Source organism: Salarias fasciatus, chromosome 2, assembly GCF_902148845.1.
Source record: "Salarias fasciatus chromosome 2, fSalaFa1.1, whole genome shotgun sequence".
Taxonomy (NCBI): domain Eukaryota; kingdom Metazoa; phylum Chordata; class Actinopteri; order Blenniiformes; family Blenniidae; genus Salarias; species Salarias fasciatus.
In genome coordinates this window covers 27,993,737-28,019,363 of record NC_043746.1, presented here as the reverse complement: position 1 = coordinate 28,019,363, position 25,627 = coordinate 27,993,737, and the positions used below count along the sequence as shown (strand labels likewise).

The window sequence follows — 25,627 nt, the reverse complement described above, 5'->3', positions numbered from 1 at the left end:
TAGATTAATTTGTGAATCATAATGTTCAGATGGAAATGCAAAAGGGGAGCAGAGGGAGTCATGTCTGCGTTCATTTTCTCCTAATCCTCTTTCATTTTCCGGGTGTAATGTGTGATATTTTCTTGTTGTTTTCAGTCGGATGCTACATTTCATTCTGCTCGAGACCGTGCACCCTCACTTTAATGCTTTTCGTTTACATGCGCCTGAATTTCCCGGGAACACTGGCGTCGTCTGCCTTCTCGCTAATGATTATTTTTGACTCCTACGCAGATGGGTGCAGAATCCATTGTCATCCTGTAAGTATCCGTGCCGGTGCCACCAAACTTTCCAGAAACATGACGGAGCCCAGCAGCTTGCACGTGTCTGCCCGGGCAGCATCCATCTTGCGGCGCCGCTTTTGTGTGCGCGGCCCGGCTTATTATCCCATTACTCATCTGTTCATGTGCAGCAGATGAGTAATCGGGGGGTGCAACAGGGGAGCGCGGTGGGCCCGGTGATGAATTGGCCTTTTTCTACATGACTCGTCAATTAGAGCATGAATACATACCTGCTGACCTGCGCTTCTCTGCTTTTATCATGTCACAATCACACATAACCGCATTTATCTCCTCCACACGCCGATTACAGCCTCCTCACGACAGGAACAGACAAAAAGAATGTGTTTTAATATCTGAGTGAAGCACAGCAGCCAGCTCTGTGATGGTTTAAATTTGCTGGGTTTTCTTCCCAAGGATAAGAAGAGGAGGTGTCTTGAAACTGTGGAGAATGAAGGAGGAGAAAGCTCAGAGGTTTGTCACCGGGTCGATAAATCTACGTTGAGTTTGCACATTCTCCCTTTGCTCCCGTTTCTCTCACAGTCGATGCGTCAATTGAATTTATGTCCTTGTTCACACGATGACGTTTCTGAGTAAAAACACAAAACCTTTGCTGTGTTTTGGGATGTGTTTCCATGACAACGGTGCAAGGAGCGGCTGAAATACAGTCTTTCGGCTGTAGTTTACGGGTTCTTCTTCCCGCTCACATGCTACCGTGTAAACGCCAAACTTTTCTGAAACGAAAACGCAAAAGCAATGCATTCTCACCCGTTTGAATGAAGCTAATATCATGTTTAACGTCCTATTTCCACCCTTCTCATCCTTATTTTTTCAATGTTTCCTTGGCACTTTTGTCCCTCCTGATCGGAAACCTTCAGATTCATCACAGAGCTGAGAAGAAAAGAAGAAAAAAAAAACTCGTCCCACGTCTGTTTTTATAGAAGCACCGCCAGCTGAGACGGGCCGAACTTACGGAAGCAGGGAGAAATCAAGCCTGGCGGCAGCTTCTTATGCAGGCAGCTTCCGGCCGAGCCGTCCTATAGGCTTAAATCTCCCTCCTGCTGAAATGCTGCGGAAATCTCCGTCATTATTGTCTTCGGCGGCGAGGTGTAATGAGCGTACAATGCCAGTCTGAGAGGCTTCACCAAAGTGCTGAGGCTTAAGGAAAAGAGGAGCATGATTCATCTTGTTTGTACGGGAAGCCTTTATTAGGAGCGGAGCAGGAAAGAGGCCTTGGCTGCGGCTCCTCCACCCAGAGGCTCGGTAATTGCTTTCGGCTGCACCTTGAGAATTTGATGAGTCAAGTCAAGACTTTTTGTTTGAGTGACCGAGCGAAAACCCAGCTCTAACGGCGAGAGTGAATTATCACAGCATCATGTGGAAACACAAAAGTGAAGGCCATGGGGTGTGAGCGAGACGTCAGGACGGCTTCATTTCCTTCACATAATTGCTTTCATATGCATTAATGAAAGGGGAAAAGACCTGCGCCTGCAGATAGCACACTTCAGAGTATTTGGCTTTTTAAAGAGGGACAACTCGCTGCCATAACTGCTTTTTAATCCCTCTTTTGTCTGCTGGAGCTCCACTTGTGTCACATTCACCACGGTGCAGTGGTTTGCACTGACAGTGAGGATCTCCAGTTTGTGTGGAGTTTGCATGTTTTGCCTGTTTGTTTGTTTGTTTTCATAAGTGTAAATTTGAGCATCTCTCTGTTTCCACTGAAACATATCCCAGTTTTAAACCTTTCAGAAGAAACTCATTCATATATTTTAACACTTCAACACTATGAAATTACAAAATTATGATCCAAAACGTAGCAGTTTCATGTTTTCAGCTGCATGTGAACCAGATGTCTGATGAAATTTAGATCTCATGGTTCATCAGTGAGGGTTCCTTGACTGAAAATGGCCAGATAGTGCAGAATCGTGCAGGGAGGAGTATCTGGATGTGTGTGTGTATGCAGTGGTGTCTCATTGATCAGTGTGTACATGCTGGACCACTTCACTGGTTGGGACCTCCACCCATGTGCTCTGCGTTGAGACGCGGCGTCCTGTGTCCGAGGAAATGTTGAAAAAATGCAGTCGGGAATCAGAAAGATGGATTTTATGAGTCATTTCGAGCGGCATGGCGCCGCTGAAGGCCTCTCGGTCGGCCGTAATGACTTCACATTCCTCTGCCACTGTGGCGTTTCCAAAGCCCCACACACTCACGAGGCAGATCGCACCATTAAGAAAGAGCTTAACAGCAGACTTACCGAGGAATTGAAACAAGTTCAGGTCAAACGTTCACTTTATCCATCACTTCCGACGACTCCCCGCAGCTCTGATTGGCTCCCGCCATCCTCCCTCACCGGTCGCACGCCGCCGGGCTGGCTTCTCCCTCTTTAGCTCATTTCCATGTTCCCCTCCTCCTCCTCCTCCTCTCCACAACCCTCAACAAAGTGCAGCCTGTGTTCTCCAACCAGACGCTTCCCCGTAAAAATAGACGCAGACGGCTCTCGTCTTATTAGAGCAGAACAGTGTGTTCTGTATCTGTCCAGAGAAGATAGGTTTGAAGTGTCTTCACTACACCCTTTGGATATCCTCAATCCCATAATGGGGCCCATGGGCTTTGTCATACATGATATATATCAAAATAATTGTCACACACACACACACACACACATACACAAAGGCAGTGGCCAGTGGCCAAGACAAACTGCACATCTTCCTCACAACGTCAGGACGGAAAGTTGTCTGCAGCCAGAGATAAAAATTTGCCGTCAGTGGACGAGTCGGACGCCTGTTGAGAAAAGCGGAGCAGCGTTTCTTGTTTCCTTATGAATAGGATGCTGGGAATGTACACAAGTCACAGCTACGTCTTTTAAATTCGGCCCGCAGCTGTTTGATTTTCCCCCGCTGAAGCTGTGGAGCAGAATGAGTCCAGTCGGCGAAGAACACGCCAGATGGTCGGTTTCCACTGGCGGTACGGGAATGTTTGGGACGGGTTTGGGATTGAAGGGAAACTCACGGTGGCTGGAGTTTCCAGAAAATCAGTAAAGTTCATTAGTGTGTTCATATGTGTTTTCAACAAGGTTTGTAAACATACCTGTAATGATGAAAACAAGTCAAAGGTACAGTATGTTTAAAACCAAATACATATTCAGAAAATCAAACATGACAAAAGATACAAATTTCTAAATGTTAATATGCTAAATGCTAACTCATTTATTCATACATTCACCCACTCATTACCGCTAAGGGAAGAGTGGTTTTAAGGGAAGCTGGCCGTGTGAAGCACATCAGCATCAGTAATTAATTGCTGGACGTCGTAGCTATTCAGACCATCTGGACCATAATTAGGCCACAGTCTGCATGTTTTCTCCCTGCCTCTCCCTTCAGACTGGAGCCAGTAACCTCCTCACCCCTCCACCTTGCTCCCATCGTGACGCAGTGACCCCAGGAGTGTCCCGGAGGGTACCTTAGAACAGGCGCCACTGTGGTCGTTCATTCTCAAACCCTAACGAAGAAATTTATCAGAAGTCAACACTGAAACAATGAAACAACCTCCGTTTCAGATTCTTTCAATGTGATTCGGGAACGTTTGCCATACTTCTGCTTGTGAATCCACATTTGCATCAGATCCATAGTGTGAGGTGAGTCGATAATTGACAGAAACACTTTGAAAGATGAGAAATCTCACAGATTTCTCTTGACGTACGTTTGGAGGAAAACACCGAGACAGAGGAGTGTCAGGTTGTTCTCTCCAGGTTTTGAAAAAACTGCCTGAAATGTGTTTTCAGAGTGTCGTTCTCTGCTCTTGAACAAAGGCGTTTGGAGTTATTATGCTAACGTTAGGGCCAGGGTTGAGGTTGAGGTTAGTAGTCTGAGTCAGAGGAGTTCAGATCCGGTTCCACGTGGCCTTGAAACCCTGAGCCAGTCTTCACTGTTACACAACCGTGTCCTTTCATTATTCACTGTGTTGATGTGTTTTCTTGGTAAGCCATTTGCCAGACAGGAATCATAATGGGTTTGTAAGCTACCTTTGGGATCATCCTTCGTTGTTTACAACATAATTACACTTGCTCGCTGTCCTGAAGTGAACTGGTCTACTTTTATGCGTCCGCCTGTAACATCCTCTTTACCTGAGTTCATTAGAAGTCAGGTTGAGACAAAAGGCAAAAGACAGTCAGAACATCCAGTTTGGAATCAGTTTACAGTTTCTTAGAGGCAACACAGAAAATGTAAGGTACGAGAATGTAGTAGAATCCTAAAACAAGTCACTGATAGAGATAGATTTGTCTTGTTCTGAAATATTTTGTCAGATCCACCAATTCAAATGAGGGAGAAAGATGCCTTCCTTTCAGAAGCATTAGCCCGTGGCACTTGGCACTTAAATTATAGTGCAAAAGATGCCAGATTCATCACAGTGTTTGCCCGCTGACATCTTCCTGAGCCGTTCGGAGGCCTGTCCAATGTCTTCGCAGGTCAGTGTTTAGAGCTGCTGGCAGATACAGGCGCGGTTGGAGGAAATGGTGCCCTCGCTGTAGGATAAGTGTGTCTGTGTGTCTCTATTACAGCACAATCTGTTCGAATCTTTAAACGAGTAAACAGATGTGAAGCATGTCAAGTGTGTGTGGGGTGTGTGTGTGCGTGCGTGTGCAGTGGGAACAGACAGAGCGTCGGCAGACACCAGCAGATGGACGGTGAGATGGAGGAGAGTTGCTCCAGACAGAGGCTGGAAGGTGTGTCTGCCGTGGAAAACATCTGCTGTGTGGATCCGGATTCAGATCCGTCTTTTTTGAGCAACTTCACCTGAACGCTTGCATCCTAAAACCGCCACACTGCACATTAAATGACAAGGACTGGGAAAGAAAAGTACATTACATCATCAGATATTTGAACATTTTCTTTAAATAGGACACATGTTTTGTTGTTTATGCCGTCAGAAAAAGGCTGACAGAGTTACTTTCATCATTAAAAACATCAAGTCAGCCGTTTCAACACTTTTCTTTTAGAAGTTATTCACATAACCATCAACTTTTTAATGAAATTTAGATACAGTTTGAGATACACCTGGACCTCTTAACCCCAACATTGCGCTTAATAAACCTCAACATGACTCCAGTATTCTAGGGCATTATTGTTTTAGCTGGTTTTAATTTTTTCCTCCCTCAGAGATTTAAACACCGAGGCCCGATTTACATGACTGTCTTTTTCACAACGCAAAGCGTTCGTTGTGTTTGGGGTTGGGTTCATTAGAGGTTTAGGCAGTGCATTAGAGTTTAACACGCCCGGCGTCTCAGTAAAGCTCTGACAGCGTAACAAGATTTTGGTTTGGGCAATCTAAAGAAGAACCGATAAATCCAAAGATTAATTTTAATCTGTTTTGGCTATAAAACATAGCGAGCCATTCCTTGCTTTGAGCATTACCTTCCAGCCTTCTTAAAAGATTACACGCTTCCCAATCACTACCTGCGAGCCTGGAGAAAGTCATTAACAGACACCGTCAGTGTTCAACATGCTGAAAACCATGGGAGAGATGATGGAGTGCCACGAGAAACGGCCACGTTAATGATTTCTTTAAAAAAAAGAAAAAGAAAAAAGGTTCTTTCTGCAGTCGGCTTGGTTCGGGCTTATCTTCGGCGAGCAGACCCTTGATGAAACCCGCCTCGGGTCTCCAGGTGGCAACAAACTTTTAATGTGAGGAAGTGGTTGTGGGGAAAAAGTCCAAGTCCTCAAAGCCGTTACTGTAAAAATACACAGCAGTTTGGGTGATTCTCCAAATCAATTTCCTCACCGAATCATCAGCCCGCCGCTCGGCGGTTAGATAAACCTAATGGATGTTAAACGCTTCTCACATGTTGGTGACGGGGAATGTGTTGTTTCTTGTTAAAAAGGAAAAAAAAAATCAACACTTGAGGTTTGTTATTAGGGGCTGCAGTGTTTGAGTGTATAATTAGAATAAACTCTATAACATAGACCGTATCGACTGCTGGATCTGCGACTTTATTGTTTCCTCATCTCAGATCAGCGTGACCTCCTCACGCCCGCTGCTGTCAGCCGGACCTCCTCCTGTTTTTTATCTGTCACAGTGACTTCTGTCTCCTTCCTCTGCAGCAGCATCCGTCAATATTATCCAGCATGAAACCGGCAGGAAAACGCAGCCTGCAGTGTGTCTTCTTATAGAGGAAGACAGGACGCTTTAGGGTCTGCCATCAGGTGTGGAACTTAACCATCAGAGTTTTTTTTTTTTTTTTTTTCTGAGCTGATTCTGTGCAGGTTGCATGTTCTCCCTGGGTGTGTGTACCTTTCATTCAGGTTCCTGCGACACACACCTGTTAGGAAATTGCTGTGATTTGTGATTTACAGATCAAAACATGAGGCTTGTTTCTTTCACAGTAAACCAGCTTTTAAAGCATTCAGGTTCATATTCAAAGAGCATCTTGTTGTTACTGGATGGTTCCTGATGCAATAAAGCCTGAAAAAACACAACTCTCTGTATACTTTGAGGCTAAAGAGCCCATCAAATATTGCGCGTATTGCTTTGTTAGAATATTAGGTCCCCACAGCAGCCTTCTCCCGGTTCTTAAACCGATCACCCAGGGCTATTGATACCTGAACGGCTGCTGTGAGCAGCTCCAGGCTCCCGGGATGGATCCAGACTTCTCCTCCTCCGATCCTCTTTTCCTCTCTAATCAACCACAAGGACACACCAAACACAGAGCTAGATGCAGTAATAACTCCATTAATTAATAAATGAGAGGATTTGCAGTTGTTGCACGAAATGTTTTATATAAAGTAATAATCAGTGAGATTGCCATTTAATCTAATATTTTATCTAAATGGAAGCTATGAAACTGTTTAAGGCTTGAATGGGGGGATAATACAGTAAATATGAAGTTTTCTTTCAGTGATATTCATGAGATTGTTGAGGGACTGAGGCGGTGCAGTGATTAGTCCTGCGGGTTCCTCCGACGCCCGGGGGAGCCAGCGGAGCAGGAAATGGCTTTCAGTTTACCGTAACCATGACAACCGGCCCAGAAGAAGACTATTTGTATCAGACACGAGCTCAGATACTTTGAAACAAAAGTAATTTAATGCAGCCCGAGTGCACTTCGACAAAGTTCTCAAACTTTGCTGCAGGTTTTTCTGATCGTCTGATTCCCGTGTTTGGCGCTGGAGGCGATCCGCAGCCGAGAAAAAAACCCTTTCATTACGCCGGAACATGTTCGTTTTGATTAAATTCTCACAACGTTGTTTTGTTACGTTCTCGTAAGTCAACAGTGTTTCAGCAGTGACATTACCTGAGAGCCCACCGGCGATGCAAACCACCCAACACACACACACACACACACACACACACACACACACACACACACACACACACACACGCTGCTCGGGGTGATTACCTCTGACAGATCTGCATTCCCGCTCATGATCTCTCGACATTGTTCCAAACCAGGGGTTTACAGATGATCCGGTCGGGCCGCCCTGGATCCTCCTGATGAATTATGGGGGAAAGCTTCGCAGTAGGGTAATTAATCACGCAACTGAATCTACATGTGAGATGCAGTTTGTCAGTCAAGTTCAGTTTGTTTCTTGAAGGCGGAACACACAGGAAGATGAAGGAGGCGTCAGTCCTGCTCATCACGTCGCTCCGCATAATGTGTGTATCTGTTGATCTGCGGCTCGTACATGTGGATTTACATGAGACGCCCGGGGGAACGCGAGCAGAGCGCCGTTTGAATAATGGCACGACTTCTCTAACTAACTGAGGATCATGGGTGACGGAGCAGATCCCCACTGACTGGGTGGAGGCGGTTTACACACCTACAGGTCTGCAGTCCGTCACAGAGATGCTCATTTGGGCTCCGTTCACACACTTCAAGTGAAAAAGCATCGTTTTTCTGCCGGTGCACGGTTTTGAATACAACGTCCGTTTACTAGAGAACAGCAGGCGCCAGTTTTAATGGAAGCTTCTGGTGTGAAATACAGTAAAATATCTAAAAACTTTTCCTCTAGCTGTTCTGTTCTGCATGTTTTAGCGCATGGCTTCGAGGCTAGCTCACAGCAGCCATGTCGCTCGCCATCATGACAGCTCCAGAGCCGTCTAGTGAGAGAGTTACGACGATGACGTGGCAGGCGCCATTCTTTTGTCCGACAACAGATACAATCGATCGCATTATCAATAAGTCTTCCTGAACAGCACCCAGGCATGTTGCCTCACTGATGTTGGCACTGATGTGTTAACATGGCGAGAAACCGACAAAAAGAAACGATGCAGAGACGACTGCTGGGTAAAAAATGGCGGAATCCAGCGGTCATTGACTCCACCCTCTCAATGCTTCACTAACATCTCGGCTCGGCTCTCAGTGTTGGTTTGTCTCACTCTTCAAAGAAAATTGTAAAAAAGAAAATCTCTTTTCTGTACCTTTGAATGAAACGGCCTTTTTACATGACTTTTCTTTTTAAATGAATGCTTTCTCTGTCGCTTTCTGACATGTTTTTGATTTATCTTATTCAGTTATATACAGAATCCGGTGATTTTCCGGACATGAGAGCTTTTAGAAGAGTCGCCCACGGCGAGCAGCAGGAGGAAGCCATGAACGTAACACTGACCAGATGAGAATCAGCGTTCCGGACATTATCTTTTTACCACCTGCTGTGTGTTTTGAATTATTCCCTGGCTGTTGTTTTGCAACACGTGACTGATCAATATCCAATAAGACTTTGTGATCCCTCCTTGCGCCGTAATCCCACATCGAGTGGGTGATAACAGCGAGCCGTAAAAGCAGACAGATCACCAAAAACCAGCTCTGATTTGTCCTCTGTGCATTTATTAACCGTTCATGGCCCAGAGCGAAGCCGCTCTCAGGGAAATGCACTCAGATTAGCTGGGACTGAACTGCGAATCGTGTGGTTTTTTTTTCCTCATGTCAAGTCTTTAAAGGCTAAATTTATACCATAAGCAGTGGCGCGTAGTGAAGTGAAACCTGCCGGGATTACATCAGTTACACTGTTAATCCACAGTGTTTATTTAATCTCCATCAACCCAGCCATTCACAATTCTGAATGAAAATCTTCATATCGTGAAAATGCAAAAAAAAAAAATAAATAAACTGAGAACTGCGTGGAGACGGAGGAAGAAGAGCTTCACACGCAGGGAAACCGCTCCTCTGAGAGGCTGAGATTCAAAAGAAGGAATCCGTTCTGAATGTGAGGAGGATTTGGGGAGACGTCTCGCAGATATTTAGACAAGATTTTGCAGAAAACTGCGGCGGCGTCACATGGATGTAACGGGGCTGCATGGGTTCCTTTTCGCTAACGTCATGAATAATTCCTGTCCCTTCCCCAAAAACGTGTTTTTAAAGTTTCATCTGTGCGTCTCTTTGTCTGTTTGTGGCCGTAAAGCGCTCGCTCAGCGGCCTCTGCATTATGCACGGAGAGACGACGCTGCTTCGCTTTGATGCGAAACGGGACGATATCAGACGGGAGCCGAGTTGTTTTTATCAGCGCCAGACGCAGGCCGTAATACTGAAAAGCACAGAGCTTTGTTTTAGCTGATGGGAAGCACGAGGTTTTCATTCTGCTGCGGTAACACTGTTTGCAGACTTCTTGCTACGGGCGTTCGCGGAGTCGCCGGCGCACGTCTTCCTTCATCACGGCCGCTCGCTGATGCGGCCGCGTTGCTTCTTTGTTGCTGCGCAGCATTTCTTGGTCTCGTTGTGTTTCATTTGTGTTGTAAATATAGACGTGTGGGTGGAGGGGTGAGGTCTAGGGATGCACCCATGCCGGTACGGGGTCAGACGCACAGAGGGAAGATGCAACCCGGCGAGTCGCCTGTAGGCATGCAGGAGAGCGGCATTGTGTGCAATATGGAGATTCTTTCTTATTATTGAAAATGTGAAGTCATACTGTAAATTGTGTTGTAAACAAAAATCAGAAGGATTAGAATGGACAGGTTTGGTATTGGTGGCGGAGGCCTGGCGGAGGCTGTCCAGCCCTGGGAGACACTGCAGACCGACTCACAGCAGCCTCCACACAGCGTTAGCGGCAGCTGCAGAAGCATTTTAATGAGTCCACACAATTTATCTTCGCTTCAGAAGGAAGAGATTCACTCAAGCTTCTGCTTACCCTTTTAAAAAATGCTCTTTAGACTCGATGCGAAGGAGAAATACAGTCTAGGTCAGGGAAAATATAAAAGATCGGTGACACAAAAAGGAAAAAAAAAAAAAAGCGACAGCCTCTGCTGGTTGTGCAACTTTATGATGAAGTCATTAAAGAAAAGAAAAGATTAGGATAGAGGAGTGTGTGTGTGTGTGTTTTCAGGGAGCCGCTCCTCGGCACCTGCGGCAGCCAGGTTCAGGTCTTTTTGTTGGCAAGTGGTGAGCGCGCTGCTGGTTGTACCTTTGAGCAAAGAAACAGCATTCTTCCCAGCTTCTGAGTTGCTGTTGTGGGCTAATCTCTCTGTGGGGGCAGCAGGTGGAAAAAAGAAAATCCCTGCAGGCGTCAGTGACTTATGGCAGCAGCGCTCTCTGAAATGTGAAATGAAAAAAGTCAAAGCTGAATCAGAGCCCAACGCCGGCGAGTCAGACATCTATTATTACATTCCAGTCTCCATCATCGCATGTTTCTTTATTATAATGAGCTGTTAATGAAGAGCGTAAACACTGGCCTCGCGCTCGGTTCACATGACAGGAATCCAAGTCTCTGATGCACTTATTGATTTTACACTCAGCGTAGCTCTGTGGAGCCGCGTGTTCCACGGCGTGTTTGAGTAATGGAATATATGTTACAGCGCATGGATGTTGTGTAACGACAGCGCAGTATATCAGGCTGTCGGGCAAATGGTCATTATTATTGCAGAATGTTCTCCTGTTTCACCAGTTCATTACGTTCTGTTGCTGTTTGCCCCTCAGAGTCGTTTTTCATCTTTATTTCAAAATGCAGTTTTGAAAACAGGTGTTATCTAAGAGAGCAGCGGTGTCAAACATAAGGCATGTGGACCAAATCGGGTCCACTAGAGGTTAAAATCCGGCCAAATCACCAAGAAAATAGTGAAAATCTGAAAGAAAACAGATTTTTAAGAAATTTCTCAACAGTCGTGACACAACAGAAACACCGAGCTGAGACATCGACTGGACAGTCCTGTCATGACAGCTGGCTACCTGGCTGCTATCAAGCTAGCCTCAAAGTCATGCTGTCAGGGGGAGAAAACACCCAAGACACCAGTTGTCAACACTGAATGCAAGCAAAGTTTTTGGGACATTTCACTTTAATCTCCACATTAAAATTTCGTTTAGAATGTCCACAATGTAAGAAAATAGTATTTCTGGGTGGTTTTTTTGTGAAGAAATGTCTTCATACGTACATATTTATTTGATATGAATGAACAAAATTGGTCCGGTGATTAGTAGCAGTCAACATTTTGATCGATGTGATTTGGAAAAGCAGTGGTAACATTATGACCGGCAGATACTGGGAACACCTCACAAAGAGCTCCAGACTTGTGAGTCCGATCCCTGTTCATCCTGACGTGGACACGCTTCTCTGACTCGTCTCTCATCATCTGTCCCAACAAAACTGATGAAGGTCAATCAGAGACGCGTTGTACGTTCGTTAAGGTGTTTTTACGTGTGGCAGTGAAGTAAAACTCACAAAATATGATTATATTATATTAAAAAATGCATTTATCTGATGACCTTTTCAAGCCCTTTCACTTTAGTTTTTATCCCCCAACATTTAATTACCAAGTTTTCTTACCTTTTCTTTTTTTTTTTTTTTTTTTTTTTTTTTTGGGTGTGTTTTTTTTCCACAGACTTGTCTCCAAAGTTTAGGATTTTAATAGCTATTAAATGCCGGGATTATCTCTGGTCTCGGAGAGGCTCGTCCTGCGGGATGAATCCAGATCCGACGGTTTGATGCGGCTTTTGACTCAAACCGAGGGTTATCACACACCAAAAAGAGCAACTGACTCAATCTACCAAGTTTATCTCTAATTAACACGGATTAATTGAGCTCTGACTTCGCTCTGCAAGCCAAGCAGAAGGCTAATTTGTGCACGGAAGCCTGTTATTGCCCCGAGGCTGTTGTTGATCCCCACTGTTAAAGGCTCTGTGTCCCAGAGCCTCTCGCTCACGTGACCGCCGCCATGCGCTCTCGCAGCGTATGAGTTCACATATCGTGCAGTTTAGTACACTAAACCCAATCTATGAAAATGACCGTATAAATGGAACAATTACCAGCGAGGCTTCTGAAGTTTTCACTGCCATCTGCCCGTTTGACGAATGTGGCCCGATGCAGCTGCCGCCATTGTTCTTTTATTTGTTTTATTCTGCTGTTCGAAAGAGAAAAAGGAGCCTTCATTATTCCTGTTTGGCGGAAGCAGCGGAGGGGGCGTGGATGTTTAATTGTAAGCAGGTCGCATCCTGCGGCGTCAGACTGACGGTTTATTAAAAGGAGTACAGTGTCATTCTGCATGTTGCCAGGCTCACCTTAAAGCCTCGCTGCCCTTTACAGAGATCCTCTCAATAATGGATTAGGCAAAGAGCGTGGCGGTCTCTTCCCTCTCATTACGATCCCACCTGATTACTCGCCGATGCTCTTTTGAAAAGGTGGGCTAATTGCACACTCTGACTGTGAACTAACCTGCAAGTTAATAACATCTTTCCTTCAGGGCAGCGTCATTAGAAGATATAAGCCTCATTAAAATAAAATGATGATTTAATAACTTTCCCTGACAATGACCCTTATGAGGTTGTGCTGTTATCTTATCTGGCAAATGAACGTTTCCGACTCGGCGTCTCGCGTCTCCGCTGCTTTGAATCAACTATTTTTTGACACAGGAAGTCCGCTGAGAGGAAGTGTGAGATGGATCCCGTGCAATATGGCGCTTATATTAGATATGCAGGGCGGCGTGCGAATGCCAGAGTGGCGCACGATTTTATTTCTCCGTTAAATGGATTAGAGCAATGTTGAATGGAGGGAGGTTTTTTTTTCTTTTTCTTTTTTGTCACTTTCTGAAAAAAGTATATATATTAGGGAGGGGAAAAGAAGAGTATGTATACATTTGTTTCTCATTATAACCAATTACACGATGATGAGTTGGACCTGCTGGTGCAGGGGCCGCCATGTCAGATGCTAATGCACGAGCGAGCGCGCGCTTTAACTGCTGCACCCAGTGTGTAGCGCAGTCCCTCCCTGCATGATTACACATAATGCTGCTTTCATTATTGCTTGATTCCTCTCTCAGCCCTGTTCCTTTCTGCAGCTTTGCTGCAGCTCTCAGAGTTAATTCCTGCCTTCCAAAGCCAGTCTTCCTCCGGAGCTGTCTCCCAAGTCAAAATATCAGAATTTGACGCTTTGATTCTGCTTTTTAAGGCGTCTTGATAATTGCCGGGTGAAGAAAGCAGCTATCTCCCAGCATCCAGCCCAACGCAGGGAGGCTTTTCTGTGTGAAGAGGAGTCACATTATGTGCGATGATCAGAGCCTGGGGGCCACATCAAACACCGGCTGAAAACCTTTCCAGAGGAAGGGCAATTTCACAAGTGGCTTTTTATTGGTTGATTGCACAGAGGCCAAGTTGTTATCTAAATCCTCGAACTACTTGGGCAAAATAGGAAGCGCCTGGTGAGCATTCAGGATGTGTAAACGTACGCCTCGGATAAACGCCAAGGCAAAAATGTTTACAACCAACGGGGTTTGCCAGGAATGTGGCTTAAGAAATCGAGAGCAAACAGAGTTTAGCGGTTCCAGAGTCGACCAGTGAAAGAGTGCTAATGCCTCGCCACTGCACTGTGCCAACTTTCATGTTTTCTGTTCAACCAGCAGCTTAAAGAAATAATAATGGCTTTTATGTTGTGATCGCTTCTGTGAAAAGATTGAAACACGATTTCCAGCGTAAAAATGTCTTTTATTCATATCCTGACGCCGGAAAAAGGACTTAGCAAGTGTGCTTGTCAGAACTCTGACACCGTTAACGATAACTACAAAATGTGAAATGCCACCAGGAAACTAAACTAATCATGCTGACGGAGGAGCCGCTGGAGGTGTCAAACCACTCCATCCATCCATCCATCCATCCATCCATCCATCCATCCATCCGTCCATCCATCCATCCATCCATCCATCCGTCCATCCATCGGCAGCGGGTCAGAGACTTGTTCAATATGTGAATGTGGAGCCCTCCTGGGACCAAACGCATCGGTGAGCTCTGGCCGAGCGGGACCCGCTCACCGGACCACCGCGCTTCCCTCCCAACCGCCACCCGCTTGTCCTGCCGTCTGAATCCCGCCCAGCAGGTGTTAATCACTCCACCTGTTGGTGGTTCTAATGTTCCGGCTCGTGGCGTGTGTGTCCATCAGATAGCATTAGGTCCAAAGCGATGACGCCCTCTAACGAGCATTGAGATCCACCGTCGAGTGATTTAATTCCTGGTCTTCTGTAATTAAATGGTGTCGGTGTCGGAGCCGTGGGGCTAATTAGTTGGTAAATAATCTGAAATGAGACATGAGTGGTGGGTGTGAGTCCACTCCGCCCGACGGGAGGAGAGACGCTGACGAGCAAACTGACCTCGCTTCATTCAACTCTGCTTCAATAATCTTCATAATCTGGATTATCTGTTTTATATTACAGGAATATTCCAGAATTGCCTTTGAAAAGGTTCGTAAACAGTGTGAGTCATATCCTTTTTCTTCATGAATTTTAATGTGACAGAATGTGGACGACCCCCGGAGGAGGAGGCGCCCTAAACACCTGGAAAACCGCCGCCGATCAGTATCGCCGCATCGCTAATGCAGACGAAAAACAGGTTGAAAGAGCGATATGAAAAAGTGACAGCGAGCGCTCTGCAGAAAGTGAGATCCAGCGGCAGATTTGCAGCGATAACCCAGATACCGACTGACTGCCTGGGGAGCGTTTTCAACTCCCCGTGTACAGTCGCGGCGCTCTTCACCTTGAGATTTCTTTTTGGGATTAGAGCTGGTGATACCAGCTGCTTAACCTGCTCCTCTGCCAAACATCTGAAACAAAGAAACAAGAGGAATCAGGAGCATCCCGACTTTTATAGAGTTGCAAAATCAAGGTTTTGAATGAGAATCCCGTCATGAGGAGTCCAGAAATTCAAGGCATCTGTAGAATTACATGTTTCCTGTTCCTGCGGTTTGACTCATCCTGTCGCCGCGCAGCTTCAGGCTGTGGAGAAGGTCAGAGGTCGTCGACGAGCACGTCGGGATCGTACGTGCACAGAAACGTCATTGCGACACTGTCGAGCGCCTCTTCACAGACTGCTGCTGAGTCAGACACCATTAGCTGCACTCACAGAGGTCAGAGGTCACCGCGTCGCAGCGTTTCGTCACCAAATGTCACCGGAAGTTTCCAAAATGCTGAAGCCAACATGTTGTTTCATTTTAATACTTTGGGAATGATCCTTGAAAAATCCGGCCTCGATGTTTTATGTCAAATGTTTTGTGGCAGCTTTTATTCTTTTTCTTCTTTTCTCTCAGTATGTTTGGTAAAACAAAGCAAAGCATTCTGGAAATTTATCAGAAATAGTTAAATATGATGTTTTTCATATAAATACTTAAATGAAATTTTTGTAGTTTGGTCCTTAAATCATGAGTTAAAGCTCCTAGTTCGTCTTTCCTCCTGTGGGTTGCCAGATGTTCACAAAATTTTTACAGGTTAGGTAAAAAAAATTTTTTATTTTTTTCTCTCTCTGACTTGTTGGTTACTGGGGGAACATTTTCACACCCTTGAGTTCACTGTCGGTGAGCGATAAAGCTGCGTTTGTACATATATGTGGACAACTTTCACCTGATTATCGTCTCCTGTCCTTCAGCGGGAGCAGCTGATGATGTACAGGTGAAAGGTCACGTGACAGGTTCACTCATACTCTGATTACACACTGGAGCGAAGGAATGGAGTCATTATCCTGATTAGAGACCCACTTCACAAACCACTCAATCAATGGTGCTGCAGCGTGTGTGTGTGTGTGTGTGTGTGTGTGTGTGTGTGTGTGTGTGTGTGTGTGTGTGTGTGTGTGTGTGTGTGTGTGTGTGTGTGTGTTGATAATGGTGATTGATTTTTGCCAGAGAAAGCCTTCAGGACTGTATGAACTACACTCTCTGTTTGCGGCTTAAAAACCATCAAAATCGTTGAGAAAATGTGAGAATTTCTGCTACTGTGTGAAGATGTGACCATTTTTTGATACTAGATACATGAGACGCTTCCTGGTCCCATTCTTTTCTTTTTTTTTTTTTTAAAATGTAACTGAAGGATGTATCACAGAGGAAGCAGTAGTAGGACAGTTTAGGAGCAGATGGATGTAATTATTTGTTCAATCTGACGCCAGACAGTGAGCCGGGCTTTTATTTCTATCAAGGCTGAGCTTTCAGTTCGGTAAGATAATCAGCACGGTGGGGGAAATGGTGCACTGGTTGCTGTTTGGGGCTGATAGATGAATAAATGAGAGAAGTATCAGCTCCCAGTGAGAAGTTTGACTCCAAACTGAGGCCGTTTTGACTGGGATTTGCATGTTCTCCATTTGGGTGTGTGGATCGTTTTCCTGGTACTCTGAATTCCCACAATTCAAAGACATGTGTGTTGAGTTATGTCATGACTCTGTATATCTGTCTGTGCTGGACTGAACTATCTATTTACTTTCTATACAGAAACGCTGAAAACACTGTAGTTAGCAGGTCGGACCACTAGCGGGTGCTGTTGTTGCTTTTCATAATGAAAGCGCACACGTGTGTACAGAACTTGCGCATGTGCAGAAAAACTGTTTACTACAACCAAGGCGTGCATGTGAAGTGGCAACAGTACGCAAAAGCGACATTTTCCCCCGTTGTCATGGAGACGGGGCATCTTCTGAAAGTTGCATCGTCCCATTTCCACAGACAGCATTTGCTAGTAATTCCACCTTGAGAACTGTTTTCACGAAGCTGGTTTTTTTTCCCTGTTTCCATGGAAACAACGTCGGAACATTTTCACTAAGTTCCACCAAGGCAGCCATGTCCAGTTCTCAGCGGCTCCGAGCACCGCTGTCGTGTAAACAAACGCCCAACGTGAAAGTTTTCTCGTTTCCACTTGTAAGTGTTGTCATGTAGATGCAGCTTTAATTTGGCTCACAGGAAGCCTTCAGACCTCTGTCCAACCTCATTCAACAAAAAACCATCACATTGATGAAACCTGAGAGCGAAGCCTTTGGAGAAACCTTCAAAAAGAACAAATCCACCAAATCACCACCACTATAGTTCAACGTGTGGCAGGCACGTTTTATACATAGTATAATCCTCATTCTTAAACGTCCTGAAAGCTCTGATTGGTCCACAGAGTCCGGCACATTCTTGGGTGTAGTGAAACAACCGAGCCATTCACCGTAATGAAGAAACCAGTTTTCAGAAGAGCGTGTTCTCCGGATGTAGCGGTGCGGCGTGATACCAGCCGGTCTTCATTCTTTTTAATTAGTCCGGTGGCGGCAGGAATAAATCAGAAAAATAGTTTTGTAAAATGTAGATAAACACTGTGAACGGTTGTGCATAATGGCTTTGCGCCGGTGAAATCGGGGGGGGCTGCGGTTTTAATAACATTTGTCCTGCTGCCTTCGGATGGCTGCGGGGATTTATTGAACTGAAGGAGGAGCTTTTCATACAGTACAAAGCAGCTGCGGACAACAGATAGCAACGCAGCACAGAAGCAGCTTCCACTCTCTTTTCACCGCCGCCTCCCACCTCTTTGTTCTGCTCCCTCCACCTGTGCTCGCCACCTGAATATCACAGTCAGGAGAGGCAGATTTCCACGGCGCAGAAATACCAGCACTCTTCGCACTGGTCGTTAAAATCGATATCTGCAGCCTCTCGGCCTCATTTCGCCCTCTCATACATACTAAAGCAGAGGTGGCGAGGAGCAAGGACTTTCTGTTTTGTTACAGTATTTAGGTTTCAGGAAATTGACGTAAAGGTTCTGTTTGAATGGCTTTCTTCCCAGTGTCATGTTAAAACATTGTTACTGCACTGCACTGTGGTGTAGTGGGCTGCAGTCCCCTCACTTCGGGGGGTCTCTGGTTCGGGTCCAGGGGCTTTTCCTCAGATTTCATGTCTTCCCTCTTTGTTTCCTCCTCCTTGCCTTTCATCGACGTGTATCTGTCAGTTGGATGAAAACGTGTGTGTGTGGTGTGTTTGAGTGGTCAGGTGTGTGAGCACGTGCCACAGCAGCACTCAGGCATAAATTTCAATTCATGAAAATGTGAGTCCTGAATTGTCTCTCTGACTCTGAGCACGTCATATATCAGAAACCCTTTCTTTTTTTTTTTCATTCATAGCTGAATGAATTTCTCTGATTTACATGAGCATCCTATCATAGTATCTTTGCACCTTAATCTGTTAGCATATTGGAAGCCCGAGGAGAAATTCAGATTATTCTTGTCAGCGTTTAATTTTAGCACAGTCCATGACACACCAAATGAGGCAGGGACGGTTTGCAATCATTGCAACCTGTCACCCAGTCTGTTTGTAGTGAGCAGCGGCTCACTTTATGGATCTATCTCATGCGCTAATACGAAATATATGATTTGCGCCTATGGATGAGGAACCAGCTTACATAAATGCATTTTAAGATGAGCCATGCTGTGTTTGAATGTGGATTTCCGTCTTTTTCTTAATGCCTCTTTCAGAGCTGTGGATTTACGAATAGATTTGTTTGCCTACTGTTTCACTGAAGGACTAAACTGGATTAAAAAACATTGATGATTCGACTTTGTGGGAAAGGCTTGTAATCACAACCATTATATTCTGCCAACAATAAATAATGGTTTGTAATAATTATTTTTTGTTAATTGGGTTCAGTCACACATATTGCACTTACTGCCAAATGCTATTTTTTGGGGGCTGATTTCTTTCATCCAGCGTCTGTACTTGATCTGGAGTTGTTTCCTTTGAGTTTGACTGAATGATGTTTTGAATGTTATTGCTTCAGGGTCGGTGTGTGAGGGGGAAAAAAAACATGTCTAACATGAATGAACAAGTTATCCGTATGTTGTGTTTTTGTTTTAGATTAAAACTAAATATGTTTAAGCCTCTTTGAAAGAGCAATAAAAGTAACCTCATACAATGGATTAGTGGAGCTGTGTTTCACACTCATTTAAAAATATATTTGATAGCGGTTGAGTCAGAATAGCTGCTACAGCTCCTCTGGGATCTGCTGCAATCAGCACTGCGGTTTGACGAGCACCAGATGAAAGGGAAGAAAAGACAGTAGATTTTAACCGATAGTGAAAATATGCAAAAGTAGAAAGTCCTTCAATCTACAAGTTGGAAAAAAAAAGTACAATGTGAATCACAGCAACTTCTCCAACTTACCTTTTTAATGAGGGAAGCAATTATGAGCAGCTTCTGCTATATTTCCTGACAGAACAGACCAGGATTATTCCTGACGACCACGAGGCCAGAGTGATGACGCCTGTCCCTGTTTGTCTCCTCTTGTCTTGCAGAGCCGTGACAGAATGGTCGACTGTATGAGCAAAGTCATGCTGCACACGGTCGTGTCATGCTGGCAGCCGTTCCTGGGACTGGCCCTCGTGGCCGTCTTCGTGGGATCCACCCTGGGATGTCCCTCGCGCTGCGAGTGCTCGGCGCAGAGCAAGGCGGTCGTCTGCCACCGCAAGCGAATGCCGAGTATCCCCGACGGCATCCCGACCGAGACCAGGATCCTGGACCTGAGCAAGAACAAGCTGACGATGATCAACCCTGATGACTTTATTAATTTTCCCGGGCTGGAGGAACTTGACCTCAGTGGAAATGTTATCAGCTATGTTGAGCCCGGAGCTTTTAATGCTCTGTTTAACATGCACTCGCTCACTCTCAAGAGCAATCGAATCAAGCTCATTCCACTGGGCGTCTTCACAGGCCTGACGAATCTCACCCGACTGGATATAAGCGACAACAAGATCGTCATCCTCTTGGATTACATGTTCCAGGACTTGCACAATCTGAGGTTTCTGGAAGTGGGTGACAATGACCTGGTTTACATTTCTCACCGTGCGTTCAGTGGACTTCTAAGCCTGGAGATTCTGACCCTAGAAAGGTGTAACCTTACAGTCGTACCCACTGAGGCCCTTTCCCACCTGCACAATCTGGTCAGCCTCCATCTACGATACCTCAGCATTAGCACTTTGCATCCGTACTCCTTCAAGAAACTCTTTCAGCTGCGGCACTTAGAAATCGATAACTGGCCCTCGCTCGACCACGTGCCGGCAAACACGCTGCACGGCCTCAACCTGACGACGTTGTACATAACCAACACCAACCTGTCCTCCTTTCCCTACCAGGCCCTGAAGCATCTGCCCTACCTGACACATCTCAACCTGTCCTACAACCGGATCAGGCACATTGAGGGAGGCATGCTGATGGAGCTGGTTCGCCTGAGAGAGCTGCATTTGGTCGGGGCTCAGCTGGCCACCATCGAGCCGTACGCCTTCCAGGGTCTGCGGGGCCTCAAGGTCCTCAACGTGTCACACAACCGACTGGACACGCTGGAGAAGGGCGTTTTTCAGTCTCCCGAAGCGTTGGAGGTTCTCCTGATTGACAACAATCCACTCGTGTGCGATTGTCGCCTCATGTGGATTTTTCAGAAGCGGCACTCCATCTTCTTCGGGGATTCGCAGCCGGAGTGCAGCTCGTCCGAGGGCGTGCGAGGCCGACCGTTCAAGGATTTCCAGGAGACTCTCCTGTCCTATTACGTGACGTGTACCAAGCCAAAAATCCGTGAAAACAAAACGCAAACAATAACTGTGGACGAAGGCCAGCAGGCAATGCTGCGCTGCAGTGCGGAGGGGACGCCGAGGCCCATGGTGTCCTGGGTGTCCCCGCGTCGACGAGTCCTGACCAGTCGGAGCCACGGCAGAGTGACGGTCCACAACAACGGCACACTGGAGATCAAGTCCGCGGAGGTACAAGACAGCGGAGTTTACCTTTGCCTTGCATCCAACACTGCTGGGAACGATACTCTGATGACTTCGTTGGCGGTGAAAAGTCTGGGATCGCTGTACGCCAACAGGACCCAGACCACTCCAGATTCCAGCAATACCACTGCCAACGGGACGATTGGCATGACCCTCGGCTTGGACCTGAAGACTATTTTAGTGTCGACAGCTATGGGTTGTTTCACTTTCCTGGGAGTGGTCTTGTTCTGTTTCCTGCTCCTCTTCGTCTGGAGCAGAGGAAAAGGAAAACATAAAAACAACATAGACGTTGAGTACGTGCCTCGGTCGAAGTCCAACGGCACCAACGTGGACTCGGCAGAGGGACCAGCTGGTGGTCGTCGTTTTAACATGAAAATGATGTGACTTCTTTTATAGACTCAATATTATGCATTGTGGAAATGCCCAAAGTACAATGTATTTTTTTGGAAATTAGATGACTGAACTTCTCACCGCTGCAGGGAAGAGTGGTTTTGAAAAACTCTGGGGCGTCATACCATTATGAGCAGTAAATCACTGGATCTTGTCATAATGTTCGGATACTGTGTCTCAAATAGAGGGAACTCTTATATAATTGCCAGCAGGCAGTTTCTCGGAGTGGGAGCTGTTCGCGCCATGTGGACCTGGGGGGGGGGAAGGTGTCATTTATCAGCTTTTTGAAGTTTATATGCCCAAAAAGTACCCTACAGTTTTGGGTTGACTCTAAAGACTCAGCTGAACCATGTACAGTACAAATTTGTATCTATGCTATTAACCTACTTTGTTTAGTCTTGCGCCATGCTTATTCACAAAACAATTCAAAGAAACAGACCATTATTTCCTACCTTCTATATTTTGCATATGTGTACTTAATGCCTCATTACGTACATGTATGTATGTGTTAATTCTAAAAGAACTTTTCACAGCAATATTCATGGGATGCATTAGCCAAAATTGATATAACCCTTCACCTTCAGCGGGAACATCTTTCAGACTTGCCATTAATTCAGGAAGGGCTTCTATGGCTGACTATTTGTCCCTGCTCCTCTAATTGACTTCTAAATAATAATTCATATATATTATTTAACAATTAATAATCAAATTGAGAGAAAATATGAAGAAGAGAGTTTTACAAAAATGCATCTTTAAACACTGTTCAGGAACTAACAGAGCGGATCGTCCCAGCGACGACCCACTTTCCGGTCAGATTACCTACATGAACCACCTTTTTGTCCTCTTTACGTCTCTTTTTATTCCTTTAACTGTACATTTGCTGGTTGGCAAACTACATGTGTCAATTTTACTACGGTGACATTTGCATCATTTTCCCCAGTAGGAAAATTTGGACTTTGTTGTGGTAGTTCTTCATTTTGTTGTTGAATCATTTAGATTGTGAAAACCTCTAAAGTAAAAGTAAAAAAAAAAAAAAAGATGTATGTGAAATAAATGAAGATGTATTTGTACCAATGCGTCCGTCTAAATGACTGAAGCAGAACTGAATGTTTTGTTTTCTCTCATCTTTTCTCTCATTTTTGCTTTCTTTTTTCAGTCGTAATTAACTTTATTTAACTCATCTGACACCAGTTTGCTTCAGTGTTGGAGTCAAAAACCTGTTGATTCTACATTCATACAAAGAATTTATTCATAAATCTATATACTGTACATATTCATCATTTAAAACTTCTGAATTTATATTTACAATATTTAACATAAGCCACAATTTGGTCAAGCATGACCCCAGATCTACTCACAGTCAAAGACTCCAGAGGTTTATTTTGTTCAGTGAAAAACTTGATATCTATAATCAGAACATGATTTCTTATATAATGAGTGTTACAGCAGCTTCAAAATCAGATATCATTAGAATAAACAGCATGGCCACAAATGCAAATGTGATCATTATGACACAAATTACTCCACACTCTGCACCGACATTAATATGTGCATATCATTATCCTTCTATATCGATGACTGTATTGTATTACTCTCTGGATAATTCCATTATTATTCTGCCATTTTGATGCTTTTTAAGCTCACAAAACTCATGAAATGCCCTTATAAATAGGTGCGTCAAGTCATGTGATGCAGAGTGTTTGTTATGTCGACGCATCGTCTTCACCTGAACTCCAAATTACAGTATCCACAGTGCCAGCTCCACGCCGGGCAGAGAGCAGGAACACTGTACATGGGCGTCTTCAGCAGGATGTAATTTGCTGCTTGAGATCGCCTGTGGCAACGACTCAAGGTAAGTCTGGAACATTCCGCTCACAGCGAGCTCTGTGTTTCTTTACTCATGTCATTACCTGCCAGCGGTGGCAAAGTAACAGAGTTAATACTTCATCACTGGAGCGGATGTTTTATTTATCTGTGCTATTTTTTTAATCATCTGAGGACTTTTTATTTTTTTTATACAGCTGTAATTTGTCCTGCATGTATTCTTCCTCCCCTGTTTGAGCATCTACTCAGACGGTTCAAAGTTAAAGGGAAAGAATCAAAGCAGCAGATGGATACATGCTGCATTATGATTATTATTATTATTGTTCACACAGAACTGCAGAACATCAATTCAATTTGATGGCAGCACTTCCTGTTTGTGTTTCCAAAACCAAAGGAGTCCATCCAAAATAGATATTTAACATTTAAAATGTTATGTTTCATTTTTAGCCAGTTTTTTGTTTTTCTTTTTTTTTTGTTTTTTTTTGGTGGTGGTGGGGGAGGGGTAATAATTAGTTTTGACTCAAAACTGTGATGTGACTACCAACAAACTGTGTGTGTATGTATTCCTGAGGATGCTTTTTAGCCTTAGTTAGCTTTCAAAATGTGTCCGGCAGAATAGTTTTATTGAGTTGGTTGGTTAAATAGTTGCCACTGCTTTGATCTCAAAATGTAAAATTAGTGACAATAATTTATTAAGTTGATTATTTGCTTAATTATTTCCAGTTTTTACAGCTAAGTATGACAATACATGTGATAGCTTAACCCAAAACTACATACTAAATTATATATAGGAAGTTGTGATTTAGCCTCTTAGTCAAATATCTTCTAAAGTCCCAAGTCGCGGGCCAGTTTCGGCCCACAGGCTTTATGTTTGACACCCTTGATCTTGACTGAAACAATGACTTCTATGCATCAGAAGAGATTGATTTCCACATTTCTAATGCGAGCTATGAACCAGATTCAGGCCTTGACAGCAGTGAGACGTGACCACGTTCATGTATTTCTCCCACTTTAATGATGTGAGCAGCTGAAGCAGCTCTTTATTTCTGTATTATCTAACTATAGAATTACTGCAGTCTCATCGACATTTTGGCTAATTAAACAGAAGCCACACCGAGAGGCAACTTTTTTCCGGAGTTAGTTTATTCTTTATTGTGTTATTAAGACTGTTTAAGGCTGCATTCGGCTGCTCGCTGTGCACTTGAGCCAGTTAATGATGCTGTGTTATTTTGCGAGCAATCAGAAGAATTATCCTTTTTATTGTCAAGTTTACCTTTTCTATTGCTGCTAATGTCACAGTCTGTGTTTTGAATTCTGTTTTGACAGAAACAGGCTGTGACCAGACTTCAGGTAATTATTCCAAAACGGAGTTAAGTGGTTGTTGCTGCCCAACTTCTGAGCGCATTAATTATCAACTGAAGAGTAAGTTTACAACTTATTTTTGCAGCGTTCACAAAGTAAAGACACTTTTTTTAGGAACTATAACCCTGAACCAGGAGAGCTGTGCTGTTTATTTCTAACTTAGTGCTGAATTTTATTTAGTAACTTTAGAAAGGTTGTCCTACAATATCAATAATCATGGATATAAACCTTAATAACTTGAATCAATTATTTGAATTGTTCCTAAAAATGAACTGTTCTCCTAAATAAACCCCGATATATGAAAATGGACTCAATTCCAGATCGACAGACTCTTTTATATGATGGTGACAGAGTATCTTATTAAAGGCCCATTCACATATTCTTTTCTGTGCATGTGTTTGTGGTTTTTATTATAAAAACAGCAGCACCCACTAGTGGCCAAACATGAAAACTGCATCACTTTCTGCGTTTCTCAAACGAAAATGCAAAAAAGCTGCGATTTCCCTTGAAAAGTTGTTGTGTAAATGCAAGTAGGAAACCGATCAGGTCCTCACACCTTGCTGGGGAGATTTTATTTCCCAGTAAATCACGGCCGGTGCATCAAACCTGCCTAGTGATAACACACAATTTATTTCTTTTTCACATTAACAACCGAGTCTTCTTCTCTGACAAATCAAAAATTCATCGGCTCCCTCTTCGTATTTTTACCTTCTCGGTGAAAAACTCGTATTTCTCATGCCGTCCCTCATTTGCGCGGTCTCATTAGGAGCCTCAGAGTCTCTGTTTCTCCGAGCCG

General features: G+C 44.4%; 1 protein-coding gene across 1 annotated transcript in view; it reads left to right on the top strand.

The window, feature by feature from the left end:
- lingo2 (leucine rich repeat and Ig domain containing 2) overlaps window positions 1-22,734 on the top strand; it is an 87,629-nt gene extending 64,895 nt beyond the window's left edge. The window contains exon 2 of the mRNA XM_030101287.1: window positions 19,786-22,734. Within this exon, the coding sequence (XP_029957147.1) occupies window positions 19,798-21,639 (1,842 nt within the window). The 5' untranslated portion in view covers window positions 19,786-19,797 and the 3' untranslated portion in view covers window positions 21,640-22,734. The remainder of the gene's footprint in view (window positions 1-19,785) is intronic.
- The last annotated feature ends 2,893 nt before the right edge of the window (window positions 22,735-25,627 follow it).